The sequence below is a fragment of the Nicotiana sylvestris genome, chromosome 7 (assembly GCF_000393655.2).
Source record: "Nicotiana sylvestris chromosome 7, ASM39365v2, whole genome shotgun sequence".
Classification (NCBI taxonomy): domain Eukaryota; kingdom Viridiplantae; phylum Streptophyta; class Magnoliopsida; order Solanales; family Solanaceae; genus Nicotiana; species Nicotiana sylvestris.
The window spans coordinates 3180262-3201727 of record NC_091063.1 but is presented as its reverse complement, the minus strand read 5'-3'; the positions used below and the strand labels follow the sequence as shown (position 1 = coordinate 3201727).

The 21466-nt window shown below is 36.6% G+C and overlaps 1 protein-coding gene across 5 annotated transcripts; it reads left to right on the top strand.

The window, feature by feature from the left end:
- Positions 1-2280: 2280 nt before the first annotated feature.
- Positions 2281-10421, top strand: LOC104249795 (receptor-like serine/threonine-protein kinase ALE2). Of its 5 annotated transcripts, none has more exons than XM_009806279.2 (18): positions 2281-2796; positions 3789-3917; positions 4002-4289; positions 4369-4494; positions 4603-4677; positions 4801-4890; positions 5267-5356; positions 5449-5538; positions 5957-6070; positions 6165-6362; positions 6451-6540; positions 6643-6744; positions 6865-6957; positions 7068-7439; positions 7527-7820; positions 8371-8760; positions 8846-9089; positions 9320-10421. In XM_009806279.2, exons 1-18 carry the CDS (start codon positions 2718-2720, stop codon positions 10002-10004), a joined length of 3549 nt encoding a protein of 1182 aa, XP_009804581.1. In that variant the 5' UTR covers positions 2281-2717; the 3' UTR covers positions 10005-10421. The 5 variants fall into 5 exon arrangements, with proteins under 5 accessions (XP_009804581.1, XP_009804585.1, XP_009804579.1 ...); XM_009806277.2 differs by having other exon boundaries at positions 2296-2796; positions 4588-4677; XM_009806280.2 differs by lacking the exon at positions 5449-5538 and having other exon boundaries at positions 2296-2796; positions 4588-4677.
- The last annotated feature ends 11045 nt before the right edge of the window (positions 10422-21466 follow it).

Sequence of the window (21466 nt, the reverse complement as noted above, 5' to 3'; positions counted from 1 at the left end):
CAAATAAATAAATAAACTAGTATTAAGCTATAAAATGAGCCTCGATTGGTTATATAGACATTGAGTTCTAGTTTTCTTGTGATATTTTTTTGTAGTCATCATGTTCGTTTGAAATTTAAGAAGTATAAATTATCCAAAAACGAATTTTCTCGCAGTGCAATTATATTAACATTTACTAAAGAAATTTTTTTCCCAATATTTTTCAATCAACAATTAAACACTAAAAATAGTTGAAAATCATGTATTCAACTGAAACATATTTTTTTATGAAATTAGTTTTTTCGTATCAAACACATCTTTTAATGCAAATTACTGTATTAGAGCATTTTCTGATTCGATGGGACATTAGTCTTGTTAGCAAGTTATGCTTCAATGATCAAAAGATTCAAATCAAGTGAAATTATTTACAATTTTTTTTCTTCTAATAAATTTAGCAAAGCGTGCCAACTAATTTGCTTTGGCAGTGTATTACTTATCACATATTCCTAAGAAATAATTGAAGATATGAATATAATAAATTACGATTTCCGAAAAAATAATTTAAGAGGAATATATAGAAAGAGAGCAGTCTGGTGCACAAAGCATTCCGCGTTTACGCAGGAAGAACCGCACTCCAAGAGGGTGCGATGCAGACAGCCTACCATGATTTTCCAGTTCGAACTCGTCACCTATAGATCACACGAAAACAACTTGACCGTTGCTCCAAGGCTCACATTCAAAAAAATATAGGAAGAATTTTAAAAAAAAAAAATTCCAACAAAGTAATACAATTAATGTTTTTCATGAAAATGCCTTCAAATTAGATGGCCCTCCCAATATTGGCAATATCTTTCTCTGCTGTTACACTACAATTATGGGAATGATTTTAAACGCCAATTTTAATATCACGTTGAAAAGACAAAAATGGCCTTAATTGAAAACTCACTAAAGTATAACACAATGTAAGTCAAAGCAAAATCACATTTATTTGTTGGCCTCTTGCTTTGACTAATTGCTTGGCCATGCTTTATTTAGCTCCTTAAATGGACATCCACTAGTGGCCATGATTTTTATTTATTCTAATCGGAGTTTCCAAAATAAATGAATAAACAATATATATTTTTTATATAAACTTTTATTTATTGTTTAACAACGATTAAGTTATAACCATGTCAAAAAGTGAAAATTGTAGGTGGAAAAATAAAATAAAAGCCAAAATTGACAGAATGAAACCCAGTAGTCACTTTAGATGTACCTTAGGGGAGGGTCCATTAATATAGTTGGTTAATTAAAATGAAAAAGTACAAGACGATGAGGTGTCAAATTGCAGTTGACACATGCCCACACCACACACCCCAACTCACAAATCCCACTTCTCTTATGGTCAACATCAATTACCTAAATTCAGGATTCAAGTAAAATGAGTCAACAACCCAAATAATAATTTCAAAAGTTGGTTCATTCTCAATTCAGAATGTATCTTTTATATCATCCTAAAATAATATGTAGTATATAATTAGATCATTTAAAATTTAGTCACAAGTTAATATTTACACTAAACATAAATTGATTACATAGAAAATGTGATATGTAATATTTTTAGAGTTTCTTATATTATCAGACTATTCAAAATATATTTATAGATAAGCTTTCTTAAAATATGTGATTTGTAATCTAAAATAAGACATGTTACATGCTATAACAAGTTATAATATGGAATAGAGTAAAAATTTCTTGTACTAACAATATATACAACTTAAACTTAATTTTGTGCCTATGAGTCTAACACATGTAGCCAGCCATTTTGTGCTTTCTCCTATTTACACCCCAATAAAATAATAATATATTAGTACTAGTTTCCACTTGCAATAAAAAAAGAAACGTTTTTTTGGACAATCTCTCACTTAAATTCTTCTAGGTAAGTGTATTTTCGAAAAGAACAAAGAGTGATTTTTATAGTGTTCAATAAAATAAAGAAAGGAGCAGAATATAATAATAAAGGGCAGCTAAGCTTCCGCTATGAGCCGGGTTTGGGAAGGGTCGGAACACAAGATCTATTGTATATTCCTTACTCTGTAAGATTTTATTTTCGTGGCTCTAACTCGTGATCTCCTCGTCACACGATAACAATTTTACGGGTTATGCCAAAGCTACCTTCGGGATAGGGGTAAGGTTTGCGCATATATTATGCTCCCAAGACCCCACTTGTGGGATTATTGTGTTGTTGTTGTTGTATGCCAAAGCTACCTTCGAGCACAATATAATAATATGATGTAAAATTAGGCATCACAGTTCTCTGTCCTTTGTATTGGTGCGTCTGTTAAAAGGTGGCTGTTAGTTGTTACAGCAAAGAGTGTTTGTTGTGTTGTTTCTAGTTAAACATAAACTTAGCTGGTCGGTATTTAATAGAAAAAAAGAGTAGTTTAATTGCTCACATGGTAGCAGAAACGCCTGTGTATAGTATGCTAATCTCAAACTTGTGCCAAAAACAGAGCTTGTTATGCTCTAAGACAAAGCTGATTGCTTTTCTTACTTCTTTTGTTCATATCACCAAACCCATCTTTGGCCGTTTCAATAATCTCCCTCTTCATTGCTTGTTTCTCAATTTTCCTCCTTTAATCTAATTATAACGTCCCCTTCTTGTTATTGCTTCAAGTTTATCTAAAAGTTCCAATTTTTTTTATCATATTTTTCTCCTTTATGTTCTGATTTTGTACTTTCATTAGTTAGTATATGGGATGGGTGGGGTGAGGCTGCAACTTCTTTGCTTGGTGCTGAAAGTCTGTGTCTTTTCTTTGGTTCTTCAGGGATCTGCAGGTAATTCTTCCTTTTATGTAGTTCTTGATTTGAGTATAGATTCATGCATGTACCAAATTCTTTATCTTGACAAAATTTGTAGTGTATTTATGAGTTTTTTGCTCAGGAAATAATTTAGAGGAATGGGTCAGATAAATGTTCAGTCTTGGTAATGTTGATTTCTGGATTTGGTTGGAAAATTAAATACCTAGATATTATATTTTCTAAGGAATTAGATCAGAACCTCTGAATTGAGAATTTTACATTCTGAATTTTGTGTAGTCTTCTTGTTAGGCCTAAACTTCCCCTTTAATTTAGCAGTGCCAGGCTGAAAGTTTTAGCCTTTAGGTTCTTAAGCTTGCTTTTTGCATACAGGTGATTGAGCTAAGTTACTTTTAACTGTTCCATTGATTCACTGATTCTTCTTGGGTTTTAGAGGCCCTAATAATTTAATTGCAATTAAAGCTTCCTGGAAGCTTAAATCAAGTTGTAGAGCTCGTTGCACTTTGATTATGCAATGACTATTGTTCCCCAAATCCCAAACGGGAGTTTTTTTCCCCCCAATGGCGGAGAATGATGTGCGATCTTGTTGGAATGTATTGTCTTCTAGATTTTATTTGCATGTAGGCCACTGCAAAAACTGATAAACAGTCCACGTTCCTCACCATCCCTTTTATACACTCTAATCTTTAATGATTGTAGTTAATCTCTCTGTCTGCTGAAAGGGTAAGGCTGCGTACATCCTACCCTCCCCGAATCCACTTGTGGAAATTCACTGGGTTTGTTGTTGTTGTTGTTGTATGCTGAAAAGTAAGGAAATAATTCTGTTACTGTCTCTTCATCTGTTGTTGAGCTGTCATTTCCACTCAGCTTTGTGAAAATAGAGAATCTTATCAATTGCCATGATCCAGGAGTTTTCCTGAGATCTGGTAATGATGAACTGCTTATCACGCGTACTTGCTGCTATTAACTTCTTTATTCTTTTTCCTTATTTAAAAAAAAAATCATTTTAGGTTTCAGTTTATCCCCCTCTCCGTCAGCTTCCTCTTCAATTCCTCCTATTGAAGAAGGAATACCCTCTTCCGTCTCTCATGGGAAGGCATTCAGAAGTAATGCACCTGCTCCTGCATTTGAACTAAATGGTCTGACCGTGATTCTTGGATATCAAATCTTTTTACCAAATTCAATGTTTTATGTTATGCATCTTAAGTTTGTTTTGATCTCAGGGACGTCTTCTCCTCCTGCAAATGTGCTTCCACCGCTGACGTCTAACCCTGTTCCCCAACCGAAAGAAGCTCTCACTCCATCTCTGCAACCAAGCGCTCCTACATTATTGCCACCTCCCAGTTCAGCCCCACCCGCAATCTCTTCAGCTCCGCCACCAGCCGCTTCTCTACCAGCTCTTCCTCCTCCTCCGATTAAGTGGAATGGTCCTGCTCCAGTTCTTCCACCAAGTGCTCCTAAGAGAGAGCGTCAACATGCTGAGCAGCCTGTTTCTGTGCCAGAAGCTCCAGGTATGCGGCTGACTGTGGTCATACTATTGACATGACTTGATTTCTGTTTTACTTGAATATTCTTTTTTATGGAGAGCAGCACCAGTCTCGTCACCTGGAAGGAATTCACCAGAAGATGCACCAACTAAAGCTCCACCGCTACCTGGATCTAAGCCACCCAGTGAGAGCAGGGCACCAGAGAGTCCTCTCTCCTCAATTGCCCCGGGTAATTTTGGCCGATGAGAATTTTGGTTTTGACACAGTATATTAAGATAGAAAATGATTGTTACATTATTTTGCTTTCTTTCGTTGAATTTAGTCGTTAACATGCCAGCTCCACGGGGAAAGCCGCACAATTCACTGCCCACCATCCCAAGAAATCCAGAAGTTTCACCATCCATTCCACCAGGTATCCTTTTTTCTAGACAAAATTGTGACAATCCTGTTAGAATAGAGTTTTCAGTAAATTAGAGTTGATCATGGATGCCATTAAATTTTTTACATTATTTTGTGTTGCTGCTATTTAACTCAGTCCTGAATGCGCCTGCTCCAAGGGGAAATCCAGAAAATCCACTGCCCACCCACCCAATCATTCCAGAAGTCTCACCATCTGTTCCACCAGGTATTCTTGCTATATTTATCTAGTGTTCCCTCTGTTTCATTTTATATTGTGGTGTTTGAATGGACATGGAGTTTAAGAAAGAAAGGAAGGAAAGACTTTTGACTCATACCAAGAGTAGCCTTAGAATTTGTGGTCTTATACATGTAATGACATTTCTATGACTATAGGACCAAGTCACTAAGGGTAAAACGGGAAGTTCAAAGGTAAAGAGTCTCTTAATATAGAAATGTGTCATTCTTTTGCGAACAAACGAAGAAAGGAAGTGTGTCATATAAAATGGAACAAAGGGGGTATGTAAGCAAAATAAAGAGTAAATTAAATGTAATCATGAAGGCATAAAGGCTTACATGATTGAGCCTTCTCTCATTGCATTCAGTCCTTAATGCGCCTTCTCCAAGGGGAAAGCCACAGAAACCGCTGCCCGTTCGCCCAAACAATCCAGAAGTCTCACCATCCATTCCACCAGGTATACTTACCCTCTTATATTTATTGTGTGATATTCATCTTAAATAAATTGTTGGTAAGCAAGATGTGATCATCCATGCCATGAATTTGCAGCGATAGTTGCACCACCACCAAGGAAGTTACCTAACAATTCACCACCCAGCCATCCAAGAATTCCTCTAAAACCTCCATCCAGTTCCCCAGGTGACATTTGGAACATGTATTCAGTGCTTGCTAGTGTTGCTGATGCACATGTACTCTTCATATTCCAACCAAATAGTTTGTGGCTTGATGCAATCAACACATATTGTTGGCAACTGTACCTCAAGTAATAACCTCCTTGAGTAAAAAACCAGATGCACATGAGAATCTTAACTAGAATTTTGCTTGCTTCCAAATCGCTAATGATTGTCAATATAGAACTAGGCGAAGAAAAATGAACTGATGCTTATTGAATGTGTTTGTAGTTGAAACCGTCACTGCTCCTCTTTCTGGATTGTCCTTACCTGCAGAAAAACATAAGAATGTGTTTTGTTTTTTTTCCCATTTTCTGTTAAATAGCTACTTGTTCTCAAAGTAGCATTGACAGCATAGTTAATATGAGTCGGTGTTATTACTGTAGGTAAGCATGAGATATCCCCTGTATCAACTCTGTGGCCAAGCATCCACCACAAAAGAGCAAGTGCTCCAGCTGCTGCACCTCCTAATGGGATTATCAGTCAGCATCCAGCAAAAGGTATGTGCATATTTTTCTGCTTTCTTTTTCTTATTGTCAGCAATGACGAGAAATGGCCAATTATGTCACTGAAGGATTTCTTCTCCTCTTGTAGCTCCTACTGAACACAAAGCCATGGGATCCTCTACTAATGCTCCTCATAAATTCTTTAATTCTCCCCCCAAGGAAAGATTATATCCTCCTTTATCTGCACCTTCAACCTCATTTCAGAGGGATCACCGCCTAAAAGATAACATGACAGCAATCACTCCGTCATCTTATGAAGTTCATCCTCATCTTTCAACTGAACAAGGTTCTGTATCTTACCTGAGAAATATGTCGGTTGATATCCTCATTCTGATATATGCCACTGACAAAAATTCGGTCAATAATTAATGAAGGTCCATTGATACCTCCATCTCCTTCGTTTCACGCAAAATCATATCCAAAGACTAACCTTAGGCACCAATCTCATTCACCGTTAACTGCAGGTTTGTGATCATTCTAGTCATCCTCAGTTAGCTACCCATGTGCCTCTCTAAGGAGTTGCAAAAGAAAAAAAAAATATGATTCTGATAATTCCTACTTTACAGGATCATCGGTCCCACCACTTCTTGCGCCTTTAACATCTCCAGAAAGCCATGATTCTCCTGCAATAGCACCCTCTCCGGCTGCTTCATCTAGACCAACTAAAAGTAAGAGTATGTCATATTTTTCCTTTTCATGCAATCCATAATCAAGGCATAAACCTTACATTATATTTTTCTCCTATGCATAGTTGATGCTTATCTCTATATCATCTTTGCCATTGCAAGAGCCATTTCTTTCCCCTCCCCTTGGGTCTTCATCAAGGCATCCAAAGATACCGCATCCATTTCAAGCACTACCACCGCCACCTCCTAACGAAGGTAACTGTTATCTGTCTCAGATATCTCCTCTAAATGATATAGATCTTTTATGCACAAGTTGCCAGGTTTTGCCCCACTAACGATTTCAAACCATGATGTTGATGTTGCAGATTGCGCATCATTGGCTTGCGCGGAGCCTTTCACAAATGGTCCACCAAAAACACCTTGTGTTTGTGTCTTGCCCATGCGAGTTGGACTACGCCTTAGTGTAGCACTCTACACCTTCTTCCCTTTGGTTTCGGAGCTGGCTACAGAAATCGCTGTTGGTGTATTTATAGATCCAAGTCAAGTCCGTATTATGGGAGCAAATTCAGCCAGCCAGTATCCAGAAAAGACCATTGTCCTTATTGATTTGGTACCCCTTGGAGAAAAATTTGATAACACTACAGCATTTCTGACATCTCAAAGATTCTGGCACAAACAAGTTCTTATAAAAGCTTCACTCTTTGGTGATTATGATGTATTGTATGTGCAATATCCAGGTATCGTAATCATCCCTAATGCAATCATGTCATCTTGATGTAACTTGCTATGTCCTGAGTACTTGAATAGAATTGTTATATGTACAGGTCTTCCTCCCTCCCCTCCTTCAGCAGCTTCAGACATTGATACCATAGGTAGCCGACCATATCCTGGTGATAATAACGGAAGGACCATACAGCCTCTTGGAGTTGATGTGAGCGGGCAACGGCACAAAAGTGGGCCAAATCGGAGTGTCATAGCAGTAATTGTATTGTCAGCCTCTGTCGCAGTTATTTTATGCTGTGCCGTGGCATGGGTTTTGCTTTTCAGACATAGAGATCGCGGATGTCAGTCAGACCCAACTCCACCAACTACATTACCGTCCCTTGCAAAGTCATCAGGTTAAATTCTTCTCTTTACATGTATATGATATAGTGCAATCTGGTTTGCCTAGTGTTCTTATCCTCTGTCATAAGTTCTCTTAATTCGTGCCGAAAAAGAAATTCAAACAGTGAAATTCAGAAGTCTAACCTCCCTTATCATCATGCCTTTGTAGCATTCCAGGTAAATACTATATTAGGGGAAATTAAAATCATGTTGTAGTTTTGAATATGCTATGTGTTGCTCAATGCAGTTTCTTTTACTTCTTATCCTGAGCATACAATGGAATGAATGTCCAAATATATGAAATGGCATATAGAACAAGTTAACTGGTTAATTCTTAATGATAATATGGTGAATCATCCAATGTCTTTTGACTGGAATATCTTAAGTGTCAACTCTTAATGGGTGCTTCAGGGAACCTTTAAGCTTCACAATTTTATCGTGTGAACCAAGCACATCAATTGAGTAGTTAACATGCATTTAAAATGTGGTCAAATTTGTGGTTCTCATGATTCTCGTGTAATAAAGACCTACAGAATTAGTTTCTAATCTTTATGCATACTGTAGGGATTGCAGCCTCCATGATTGGGAGCAGGCCAAACTCTCCTTCATTATCCTTTAGTTCTAGCTTTGCTGCTTATACTGGTTCAGCTAGAACATTCAGTTCAAGTGAAATTGAGAGAGCAACTGACAACTTCAATGAAGCAAGAGTACTAGGTGAAGGGGGATTTGGTCGTGTTTATAGTGGTGTGCTTGATGATGGAACGAAAGTGGCTGTGAAAATCCTCAAGAGAGACGATCAGCAGGGTGGTCGTGAATTTTTGGCTGAAGTAGAGATGCTGAGCCGCCTCCATCATAGGAACTTGGTCAAGTTGATAGGCATATGTATTGAGGAACGCAGTCGCTGTTTAGTTTATGAGCTCATGCCAAATGGCAGCGTAGAATCTCACCTTCACGGTAATATTCAATTTGGGCCCCTCCTAACTTTTTGGGTGAAGCCATGTAGTATTTAGATTTCAGACTGGCTAAATCTGTCTTTCAGGTGTTGACAAGGAAATTTCTCCACTTGATTGGCATGCCCGAATGAAAATAGCACTTGGTGCTGCCCGAGGCCTGGCCTATTTGCATGAAGATTCCAGTCCCCGTGTCATACATAGGGATTTTAAATCTAGTAACATCTTACTGGAACATGATTTCACCCCAAAAGTGTCTGATTTTGGTTTGGCTAGAGCTGCATTAGATGAAGAAAACAGACACATATCCACTCGAGTCATGGGAACTTTTGGGTAAATATTCATCGCTGACTTAAATTCTTATTTTCATTAGGCCAGCCGTCTCGCCATTCTTTGTTGCTTGCCTGGAGTATAATTATTTTAAATGCCTTATTTGTTATATTCCCTGAGTATGGGTTAATACACAGTCGATGACATTGAAATTTGACTATAAGTAAACCTCTACCATCTGTGCTAACAATTGATTCTTCAGATGTACATTTCTGACTTTGTTATTATACCAGGTATGTAGCTCCAGAATATGCTATGACGGGGCATCTCCTTGTAAAGAGTGATGTTTACAGCTATGGGGTTGTCCTACTTGAGCTGCTAACCGGAAGAAAGCCGGTGGATATGTCCCAACCACCTGGTCAAGAGAATTTAGTGGCTTGGGCACGCCCACTCCTAACGAGTGAAGAAGGTCTGGAGTTGATTGTGGACTCTACTTTGGGGCCTGATTTCCCTTCTGATGACATTGTAAAAGTAGCTGCTATTGCTTCAATGTGTGTTCAACCAGAGGTATCGCACAGGCCTTTCATGGGTGAGGTCGTCCAGGCTTTGAAGTTGGTGTGTAGCGAAGGTGAACAGACAAAAGAATTCGTGTCTCGAAGTTGTAGCCGAGATGATCTGTCTATTGACATGGACGCTAGGATGAGTACAGCTTCGGGCCAATTGTTGATGAACCCTCGATCCCCCGTGTCTAACTCCGACAGTGAGCTGGATGTTGAGAGGGGACTCTCAATGTCCGATTTACTGAGTCCATTAGCAAGATTTGGAAAGAAAGATTCCAGTCCATTTAGGAGGTACTCAAGCTCAGGTCCTTTCAGAACAGGAAAAACCAGGAGGCTATGGCAAAAAATGAGACGATTATCTGCAGGTAGTGTAAGCGAGCATGGGATGATGTTTGGGTTGCAGTGTGGATCCCACTAATCGTGGTTGAAGTTTCTGTCTTTCGTTTTGATAAAAATTTTGCTGCAAAATGTCAATATCTTTCACCATCCATGCCGGATGGTGAAATTGTACAGCACCTTCTTGAACAAGAGATAGAATGAGGAAGCAAACCAGCATTCTCGAGTTATTCTGAATGCAGTCGCGTAATCCATGAGTATGATAAGCCCTCCGCTAAAAGCTGGGAAGGACCGTGCACGAGGAGATATCTGAATAGGGATTTCGTCTTATTGTAAGGAGATTGTATTTATTGTAACATGCTAATTGTTCATAAAAGGAATCATAGTTCTTTCTCTTATGGTATTGAATTCAAATCTTGGGAGGCAAAAGAGTAAGTTGCTGCTAAGATATGCTAATGTTGAAGGTTACTGTACTATGCAAAACATGTTTTCTTCTTCATCTCAGGTATTATGGAGCATTTTTCTGTATGTAAATGAACTATAATAGAAGTTATAGCTTCATGACTTCGTCGTTGGTTAAGGTCAAATTTGCTAAATTGCTATTATGTAGGGAACAGACATTGGTATTATTGTCCATCATCCAATTTTAAAAAAATTTAGTATAACAACAACTAGGCCTCAGTTCCAAGCGAGTTAGGGTTGGCGACATGAATAAGAAACAAAATTTATTGTTGTCAACCAAGTTATACAAGGTCCCGAGCAAGCAAACATCATGGGACGTGAAGCTTATAGCCTGTTTGGCCAAGCTGCAAAAATCAGTTTATTCTGCAAAAATCGGCTTATTTTGAGGAGTGTTTTTCTCAAAAGATTTTTTAAAAGTATTTTTGGTGCGAAGCAGTTCGTGTTTGGCTAATTAATTTGAAAAGCACTTATAAAAACTAATTCTAAGAGCCCGTTTGGCCAAACTACCAAAAACTACTTATTTTGAAAAGTACTTTTTTCAGAAGTACTTTATCCAAAAGTACTTTTGAAAAAAAAAATAGTTTATGTTTGGCCAATTCATTTAAGAAGTACTTTTTGCAACATTTGGTAAACAAATTGTGTTTGGCAGATCTTTCTAAAAAGTACTTTTAAGTACCAAATTACCAAAAAGGATAGTACCAAGGTCTTATAATTATTTTAAAGAGAAAAATTAAATTTAATATTAATCGTAAGAAACTTTTGTTATTATTATTTTATTTAATTAAAATATAAAATATAAATTAAACATATATAATAAAAATTTAAATCAATATAACATACATAGTTATACCAAAGCATATAATATTATATAGTATAACTATTTATTGTTTACATGATTATTTGAATAATCAAAATACATCATTCAGTATGAATTAGGAGTCTATTCCACCAATTACTATATATTAATAATCCACTATAAAATAATAAGCAAAGTCACTCACACATAAAAATATTTTTCAATAATTGCATCTCTAATTCTATCACACGACGCCTCCATATTAGTAGAAGACTTGCCTTGCATTTCTAAAGGAATACCAGAAGACTCATCTCCTTCCTCAATTCCTGCAGTGGTGTCTTCATTAGCATAATAGTTGAATTCCTTATCGGTAGAAGTATGTTGTCGGATGAAATTTTGTATAGCTATTTTGAGTGTCAAACTTGAAAGATGGCATTGAGCATAAAACAGAAATAATTTTAAGTATATAAAAATTTATTATTTTCATAAAAAAAATAGTTAAATATGTTTAAATTCACATTCAAAAAGAGTAACTAATTATAACAACACATAATGCATATATTTTTTTAAAATTTAAATCCAAAAAAATTATTATCTAATCTAACTAACTTTGTCCTAAATTGCCATGTGGCATATTGTGAGGCTGCCAATTGGCTTAATGTGGAGGTTTTTTCTTTAAATTTAAAAGAATGGTAAAAACTAAAAACAAAAATGAAAAAATACTTAAATCAATAGGGATAATTGGAAAATATAAATTTATAGTGAGGATAGTTTTGTCTTTAATAAATTAATTTTCTGCTTCTGCTTCTTGGATGAGCTAGAATTTTCTACTTCTTCCCAAAAGCAAGAAAACTGCTTCTGCTGCTGGCCAAAAGTACTTCTCTGTCTTGACCAAACAACTTAAATTTTTTCAAAAGTACTTTTTTAGGGCGCGGGGGGGGGGAGGGGGAGGGAGTACTTTTGGCCTCCCAGAAGCTTGGCCAAATAGGCTCTAAATGTATTTTTCTCAAAAGTGCTTTTGGAAAGAAACTACTTTTCTCTCCTTCTCCAAACTGCTTTTGCTTCTCCTCAAAAGCATTCTATTGAAAAAAAAATGCTTCTAGGATTGGAGAAACTTGTCCAAACAGACTATAAGACAGTTGAATGGCCTTTCATTAATTCAATTCATATCTTGGGTTCGTGTTAACTATAGCATGATTTCCTCAAACAACCTAGTCATTTCAACGCCACACCTTTGCAATGGCGGATTCTAGATTTAAAGTTAAATAGGTCCTACAATCACTCTAAGTTGTTCACTGTTTGACCAAAAAGTGTTGGGCTTTTTGTTAAACTAATTAATGAAGGAGATAGATGATAAATTTTAGCCCAGGATAATTAACTCTAGATCTAAGCACATTGAATAAGAGAATAAGATATAATCAAGCTTATAAACTTTCTGGGATCTTATAAGATATCAAATATAGATGATAGGCTTACATTCATGACATATTATCCCATGATGTAATGATAAAGACGAAAAAGATGGAATGCCTTCAACAGTAACGAGATCTATCTTTGCTAATTCAATAATCAGAATTACAAAGATTTGTATTCACTATCTAAACCTTTTCTTGGTTTCCTTCACCTCTTCTCTCTCTAGGAGAGGAAGCCCCCCCTTTCTCTTGTCTTCTTACCTCCTATATATATTATCAGTATCCTTTTTTGTCAAACGGTCCTTAGCCAGAATGCATCCATCCCTTGAGTGTACTCTATGTCGCTCCCCCTAAGTATCATGACATTTACTTTGCCGTACAAATTTTCCGATGGCTCGATCTCGGCAGTGTATGAGATACTCGTTATTATTACGCCTTGTGGGTACGACCACGGCTTAGTCAACCCCTTACCATTCCTTTTAGCGTTAATCCACATGTGGTCAGATTTTGACCTATACAGTTAGTCCCTCCGCCCGTTGGGGTCGCCTCTTGGCGAGCTCGATGGGAGGACTTTGTTGATTCAAAAATTGGGAGAAATCTGAATGCTTTATGCGAGGGGCGAGAACCCCATGGTGAGGTAGCGACGTGGCATTTTGATAATTGCGTTGGACCGTTACGTCAGTTCAAAATTGGAACATCACGTCAATTCAGGATGTCATCAATATTCCTCATGCGTCATTATGGCACACGTTTTCTAGGTATTGTGTCATTTCCCATGCCCTTTTTGTTTTCTAACTGGAGGCTCTTGATTTTCACGCTCAATAAATAGGGGGAGCCTCTCATTTGAATGTTATGTTTTTCAATTGCTTAAGAAAGAACTTCACAAATCTTCTCCTCCTTCTCTTTTTTTTAGACTTACATGTTGGAGATTGAGAGTGCTCGTAGGGCTGAGACACAGACAGAGATTTTTCTGAAAATGGCCGAGACGTATCGGCGTTATCGCAACAGGTGCCGTGAGATGCACGAGCAGCTTAGAGCGGGCGCTAGTACCCAGTCCGCCAGGGAGGAGTTGGAAAAAAGAGATGAGGAACTGATGCGGTCTATCTGCAGATGTAGTGAGCTTGATGAGCTACTTCACACCAAAGACGAGGAGCTCGAGGTGGGCAAAGGGGTTGCCGCAGAGTGCGAGGACCTTCATGCGAAGGTGTTGTCTTTACAAGGTGAGCTTGAGCAAAATGCTACTAGAGTCGACGCTCGTAGTGCAGAATGGACGGAGAAGGTGATTGAGCTAGAAAAGAAAGTGGCCGATTAGAGAGTGCCGAGGGTGCTCGGGTGTCGGCTTTGGCAAGGGCGGCGGCGTTGGAAGACACTATCTGTGTCCTCAAGTCCGAGTAGGAATCTGAGAGGGTGACAGCCACGCTGAGAGAGACACGACTTGAGGAGCGGATTGGTGAACTTGATCGGGATGATTCGAGCTTGGGAGACCGAGTTGCAGCTCTTGAGGCCGAGAAGGTGCAGTTATTGGCTCAAGCCCCCCCTCAAGAGTCTGCATCGGCTACTGTTCCCCGCAGTCTGTATGAGCTATGGGTCCATGTTGACACCCAACGTGATATATGCAACGGTTTGTGGGATGCGGAGAGCATTACTAAGGCCTCCTTTGAAGATGCTCGGGTGAAGGCGTGCGAGGCTCGTCTCGCCTGTGGTTATGACCCTGCGACATCGGAGGCTGGTGAGGATGCTGATACTGAAGATGAGATTCTTTCATATGACGATGATGCTGGGGAGAACGACGGTGGAGATGATGCCGAGTGAAAAAATTCTTTGCAAATTTTGTACTTAGTTTATTTTTGTTGTTGTTGTTTGTTTTCACCTTTTTCTTTGGGGCTTGCTTTTGGCCTTTTGTAAGGGCGGAATTGTTGTGTATGTATATCTGAATAAAATAGTCGCTTCGCCTTCGGTTACGTATCTTTTGGCTTTCTCTCTCCTTTCTTTTTCTTTGAACAAGACCTTCGAATTTCCCAGTAATGAGTCCCTAATTTTTAATTGGGAATTCGAATGAGGTCGGGCTTAGTTTTCTTGATCCGAACGAGATCGGATCTCATTTCATGATTACGAATAAAGTCACCTTTGATTTGCAAATTCGAGCGAGGTCAACTTTTGGTTTTCCAATTTGGGCGAAATCAATTTTGACTTGTATATTCGAGCGAGGTCGAACTTAGAGTTGCCAACTTGGGCGAAGTCAATTTTGACCTATATATTCGAGCGAGGTCGAATTTAATTCGATCAAGGTCGAACTTAGAGTTGCCAACTTGGGCGAAGTCAATTTTAACTTATATATTCGAGCGAGGTCTAACTTAGAGTTACCAACTTGGGCGAAGTAAATTTTGACTTATATATTCGAGCGAGGTCGAATTTAATTCGAGTGAAGTAAATGTGACTTATACATTCACATGCATAAAATCTTATGATCTCTATTTTGTATGTGCACTTATGTTATATAGTTTGTTAATCACCAAAGTGGTCAAACTAGTTTTTTTATGAAAATATGCATACATAAAATTATAGTTTATCCATGAAATTAATGAAATGCCTATATTTAAAAATTAGTGGATAAATTAATTTTCACTATTGCTAGAACTTAAGGATTTACCCAAAGGTGAATCAATTATTCTATGAATAGTGAATATGATGAGGTAAATTAATATTCTTAGTCAAATATATATTGTTTGTCCAAAGATGGCATATATATTTAGTTAATATTATTTAATTATCTATTAAAGATTAAATGGCACTTAAATTATGATAGTGTGTTGTAGTATTTACCCAAAGGAAAATTGCGATATGCTTTAACTTTTTGTTGAATCCATATTAATTTGTAAGCATGTATTATCTATTTTGCAGCTATTTCTTTTCATTCGCTTGCTTCGTCTATTATTGTGGTCAACAGATTGAACTTCCCTGAATGGCGTGAACAAGTCCAGTTCCACTTAGGTGTGATGGATCTTGACTTGGATCTGCTGAATGATAAGCCCGCTGCCATTACTGATTCGAGCAGTGTGGATGAGAAGTCTTTCCATAATGCATGGGAACGCTCTAACATACTAAGCCTTATGTTTATGCGAATTAATATTGCCAACAACATTAAGAGTATTATTCCACAAACAGAAAGTGCCAGGGAATACCTGAAATTTGTGGAAGAACGTTTTCGTTCTGCAGATAAGTCTCTCCCTGGTACACTAATGGCTGAACTGATGACCATGAAGCTTAATGGGTAGCGTAGTATGAAAAACCATATCATCGAGATGACTAACATTGCAGCAAGACTTCAGACCTTGGGGATGAAAGTGGATGACTCCTTCTTGGTTCAGTTTATTCTGAACTCGTTACCTCCTAAGTATGGACCTTTTCAAATTAACTATAACAGTATTAAGGATAAGTGGAATGTTAGTGAATTGTCCAATATGCTCACTCAGGAGGAGTCAAGACTTAAGAAACAAGGAAGCCATTCAATTAACCTCATGGGTCAAGGAGCTGGTAAGAGACTTAAAGTGAAGGCCAACAAGTTCAAGAAGAAGAAAGCACCTACTAAAGCCCAACAGGATGCTAACAAGGAACATAAGACAGATATGTGTCATTTCTGTAACAAGGAAGGACACTATCAGAAAGATTGCCTGAAACGTAAAGCTTGGTTCGAAAAGAAAGGTACAATTAGTGATTTTGTATGTTTCGAATCAAATTTAGTATAAGTTCCTAATAATACTTGGTGGCTTGATTATGGTGCAATTGCTGATGTATCTACTACGTTGTGGGAATTCCTTACGATCCAAACCACAAATCCAAATAAGGATTTCTTGTTCATGGAAAATCGTATGAAGGCTCCAATTGAAGGCATAGGGACTTATCGTTCGATCATGGAGACTGGACGTCACCTTGATCTATTACAGACTCTTTATGTACCTTCAATTTCTAGGAATTTGATTTATCTTTCAAGACTGATGTTTCTGGATTTGATTTAAAGTTTGGAAATGGATGTTTCAATTTATATAAAAATGTTATTTTTTATGGTTCTGGTTTTCTTAGTGATGGTTTATATAAATTGAAACTCGATATTGGTTTTTCTGAATCCTTTCTTACTGTTCAAAATAATGTTGGAATTAAACGTAGTTCACTAGATGAAAGTTCTACTTACTTGTGACATAGACGTTTGGGTCATATATCCAAAGAAAGGTTAGAAAGATTAGTAAAGAATGAGATTCTTCCAAACCTAAATTTTACCAATTTTACTATATGTTTGGATTGCATTAAGGGAAAGCAAACCAAGAATAGTAATAAAGGTGCCACAAGAAGCACCCCACTTCTTGAAATTATATGCACCGATATTTGTGGACCCTCTGATGTTCCATCTTTTGGTGAAGAGAAATATTTTATCACTTTTATCGATGATTTTTCACGTTATGTATACATTTATTTGCTGAAAGAAAAATCTCAAACAGCAGATACTCTCAAGGTGTTTGTTACTAAGGTTGAAAGGCAATTAAATAAAAAGGTGAAAATTATTAGGTCAGATAGAGTTGGTGAATATTATGGAAAATATAATGAGTCAGGACAATGTCCAGGTCCATTTGTAAAGTTCCTCGAGGAATGTGGCATATGTGCACATTATACTATGTCAGGAATACCTCAACAAAATGGTGTTGCAGAAAGGCGTAATTGAACACTTATGGATATGGTTCGGAGCATGATAAGTAATTCCTCATTACCCAAATTATTGTGGATGTATGCTCTTAAAACCGCTATATATTTATTAAACAGGGTTCCTAGTAAGCCAGTTCCAAAGACCCCTTTTGAACTGTGGACAGGAAGGAAACCTAGTTTAAGTCACCTACATGTTTGGGGTTGCCCAGCGGAAGCTAAAGTCTATAATCCACAAGAAAAGAAATTAGATTCTCGAACAGTAAGTGGTTACTTTATTGGTTAACCAGAGAAATCCAAAGGGTATGTGTTTTACTGTCCAAACCATAGTTCGAGAATTGTTGAAACCAGTAATGCAAGATTCATTGAGAATGATGAGGTTAGTGGAAGTGTTGAAAATCAAAGTGTGGAAATTAAAGAGGTGAGGGTTAATATTTTATTATCCAAAAATGTGCCTACTTCCACACAAATACCAAATATTGTTCCAGTTATTGAAGAACACTTTGACAACACCGAACAATATTTGGATGGGACACTTCATGAAGAAACTAACTCACAAATATCTGACACAAATGAAACACAAGAAATTCTATTAAGAAAATATCAAAGAATTAGAAAATCAGCTATTTCGGATGATTACGTGGTTTATTTGCAAGAGTCAGATTTTGGCATTGGTCTTAATAAGGATCCGGTTTCATTTTCACAAGCCATAGAAAGTAATGAGTCTGACAAGTAGATTGATGCCATGCAGGAAGAGTTAAAATTCATGGAATACAATAAAGTCTGGGATCTCATTGAATTGCCAGAAAGTTCTAAAAGAATCGGGTGTAGATGGGTCTTTAAGACCAAGCGCGATTCAAATGGCAATATTGAGAGATACAAAGCCAGACTTGTTGCTAATGGTTATACTCAGAAAGGAGGCATTGATTATAAAGAGGCACTTTCACCGGTCTCAAAGAAAGACTCGTTAAGAATTATTATGGCTTTGGTGGCTCATTATGATTTAGAGTTACACCCAATGGATGTGAAAACTGCTTTTCTTAATGAAGATCTCGAGGAGGAAGTTTATATGGCCCAACCAGAGGGTTTCGAAATTAAAGGAAAATGTCAAATGATATGTAAACTGAAGAAGTCAATATATGGATTTAAACAAACTTCACGACAATGGTATATAAAGTTTAATGATACCATAACATCTTTTGGATTTGTGGAAAATACCGTTGGTCGGTGTATATACCAAAAGATCAGTGCGAGTAAGTTTATATTTTTAGTCCTATATGTTGATGATGCTCTACTTGCTGCTAATGATTTAGGCATATTGCGTGAGATTAGAGATTTTCTCTCTAAGAATTTTGAAATGAAAGATATGGGTGAGACATCCTATGTGATAGGAATAGAAATATTCTGTGATAGATCACAAGGATTATTAGGATTGTCTCAGAAAGACTATATCGAAAGAATTCTAGAGAGATTTAATATGAATAATTGTTCAGCTGGAATTGTTCCAATTCAAAAAGTGGACAAATTTAGTCTCATGCAATGCCCGAATAATGATGTAGAGCAAAAAAGAAATGGAATCAATTCCTTACTCTTCTATTGTTGGTAGTCTGATGTATACTCAGACTTGCACAAGACCGGATATTAGTTTTGCGGCTGGAATGTTGGGAAGATATCAGAGTAACCCAGGAATTGATCATTGGAAAGCTGCAAAGAAAGTTTTGAGGTACCTGAAAGGAACGAAGGATTACATGCTCATGTATAGGAGGTCCAAGCATTTGGAAGTTGTTGGATACTCGGATTCAGATTTCGCTGGATGTATTGACACTTGCAAATCCACGTTTGGTTATTTGTTCCAATTAGCTGAAGGAGCAACATCGTGGAAGAGTGCCAAACAGTCTGTCATTTTTACATACACGATGGAAGCAGAATTTGTGGCATGTTTTGAGGCCACAATTAATGCATTATGGCTGCAAAACTTTATTTTAGGACTTGGGGTTGTCGACACCATTACCAAGCCGCTGAAAATTTACTGTGATAATTCTGCAGCAGTATTCTTCTCCAAGAACGATAAATACTCCAAAGGTGTCAAACATATGGAATTAAAGTACTTTACCATCAAGGAGGAAGTTCAGAAACAAAGAGTGTCACTTAAGCATATTAGAACTAATCTCATGATTGCAGATCCATTAATGAAAGGTTTACAACCAAAGATATTTAAAGAACATGTACATAGAATAGGTCTTGGCTGTATTTATGATTGATGTATTTATGATGTTTTGACACTCTGAGCTCATTTATATGTTTTTGATATGCATTAGTGATTTCCTGTTTCTCATAATGGTGTACACATTATTGTTTTGAGATGTTACAGGATAAGTTTCAATGAGATATTATTGTGGACCATAATATTTTATAGCTTATGGACCTGATACGATAAGTAGCTAATGTTGTAGTATATGGAAGGGAGTATGTAGATAAATTATATATAGCCGCCATAACTCACACTTAGTAGTTTATCGTATTATGGTATTTATGATGGACATTATAGAAGAGATTTGTTTATGCGCAACTAATGTTCCTATATTAAATATTAATATTATGTGGTTATTGGGCCAAGTGGGAGAATGTAAGATTTTTTTACGTTAATTTATTGGTGGCCCAATAAGATTAGGCCCATAATTATATTTAATTAATGAGCAAATCTCATCTGTCCGATCGGTTACTTGATGGACGTACCGGATTAAATAAGAACCTCTATAAATTGGTCATCTCCCCACCCATTAGGGTTACCGTATTTTATTCTCTCTTCCATCACTAAAGTCGACGGTAACGAAAGCTAGGTCAAGGGGCGAGAAACCAATTTCAATTAACGCTTCCGCTTCAAGATAATGAATTCCGCTTCAGATATGTTTTCTATGACGATTATATGTAAGATTATCATGTTCATTTGGCAAAAACAATTCCTGAAATTTCATGAATATAACTAACAATAAGTTGACAGTTTGGCTTTTGATGTTTTTAGTTTCTTTAGTTTTCATTTGATGTTTCATTTTTTTCTCAACAAAATAAAACATATACATACATATTTAGAAATGATAATTTTCTTTGCTGATTTGTAAATTCGATAATGAAAAATGCAGTTCGTATAATATGTAATTCCAATAAAAATATTATCTATGTAATTAATACATATAATAAATTACATTTGTATGCACATACAAGAAAAATTATCTATTCTATAATGAATAAACTTATAAAAAAAATTAATTCTAAATTTACTAATAGTTTTTTTATAACCGCTCGAAGCGTAGACAAATTCATTAGTTGATTTATAATCGCATATCAAAAATCGATTTAAAAATTGTATTTTGTTGAATGTGGTCTATAAGTCGCATTTGTTGAAATACTATTTATATCGCTAATACAAACATTCCTTAGTTTTCCTCCCCTTCTCCATTTTCATTTTTCCTAGACAAATTAATGAGTTATTCTTCAATATAGCGTGACTCCTATATTTACTAATGTCTTAAAAGACGCAACTGATAGAGCAAATATTGAGTACACATGCATCAATGGATTTATAAGTGGACAAATTAAAGGACATAATTTGATTGGGATTTGAAAAAAAGTAAGATTTGAAGTTGAAGAAGGGTATTTGAAAGTTTGTTGCCAAAATTTTATGGCTAGACGAGTAGAATTGACAATCAATGATCATACAGGGGTTACCGTCATAGGAGTTAAGTCACACTTATTATTTTTTATTATTATCTAGAAACATTTAAAAGAAAATTTAGAAATATTTACATAGTAAATAACTAATATAAAAGTCAAAAATAGAAATGCAAAAAATCGGTAAGATGTTGGAGGCCATAAATCGCATTCTTTAAAACTATAAACGTATTAGTCGAATGTGACTTATAATTTAACAAAATGCGATTTATAAATAGCATTAGCTGCATACGATTTGTAAAGCGCATTCAGAGACGACGATTTATAAAACACATTCATTGAAGCTAACTTATAAATCGATTTTATAACTCGTATTGTCGACTTGTAAATCATATTTAGAGACAATAACTAATAAAAGTATTCAGCAAACTTATAAATCGGTTTGAAATTATATATCGTATTGTCGGAATGCGTTTTATAAAGTGCATTAATCGAGCGCTACTTACATATTGA

Bases quoted from the DNA above. Each gene is read 5' to 3' on its own strand.
- LOC104249795 (XM_009806277.2), top strand. From the start codon at position 2,718: ATGGGTGGGGTGAGGCTGCAACTTCTTTGCTTGGTGCTGAAAGTCTGT. The intron at 6,363-6,450 runs GTTCTGTATCTT...TAATTAATGAAG, and splicing joins TCATCTTTCAACTGAACAAG to GTCCATTGATACCTCCATCT. The intron at 6,745-6,864 runs GTAAGAGTATGT...TGCCATTGCAAG, and splicing joins TTCATCTAGACCAACTAAAA to AGCCATTTCTTTCCCCTCCC.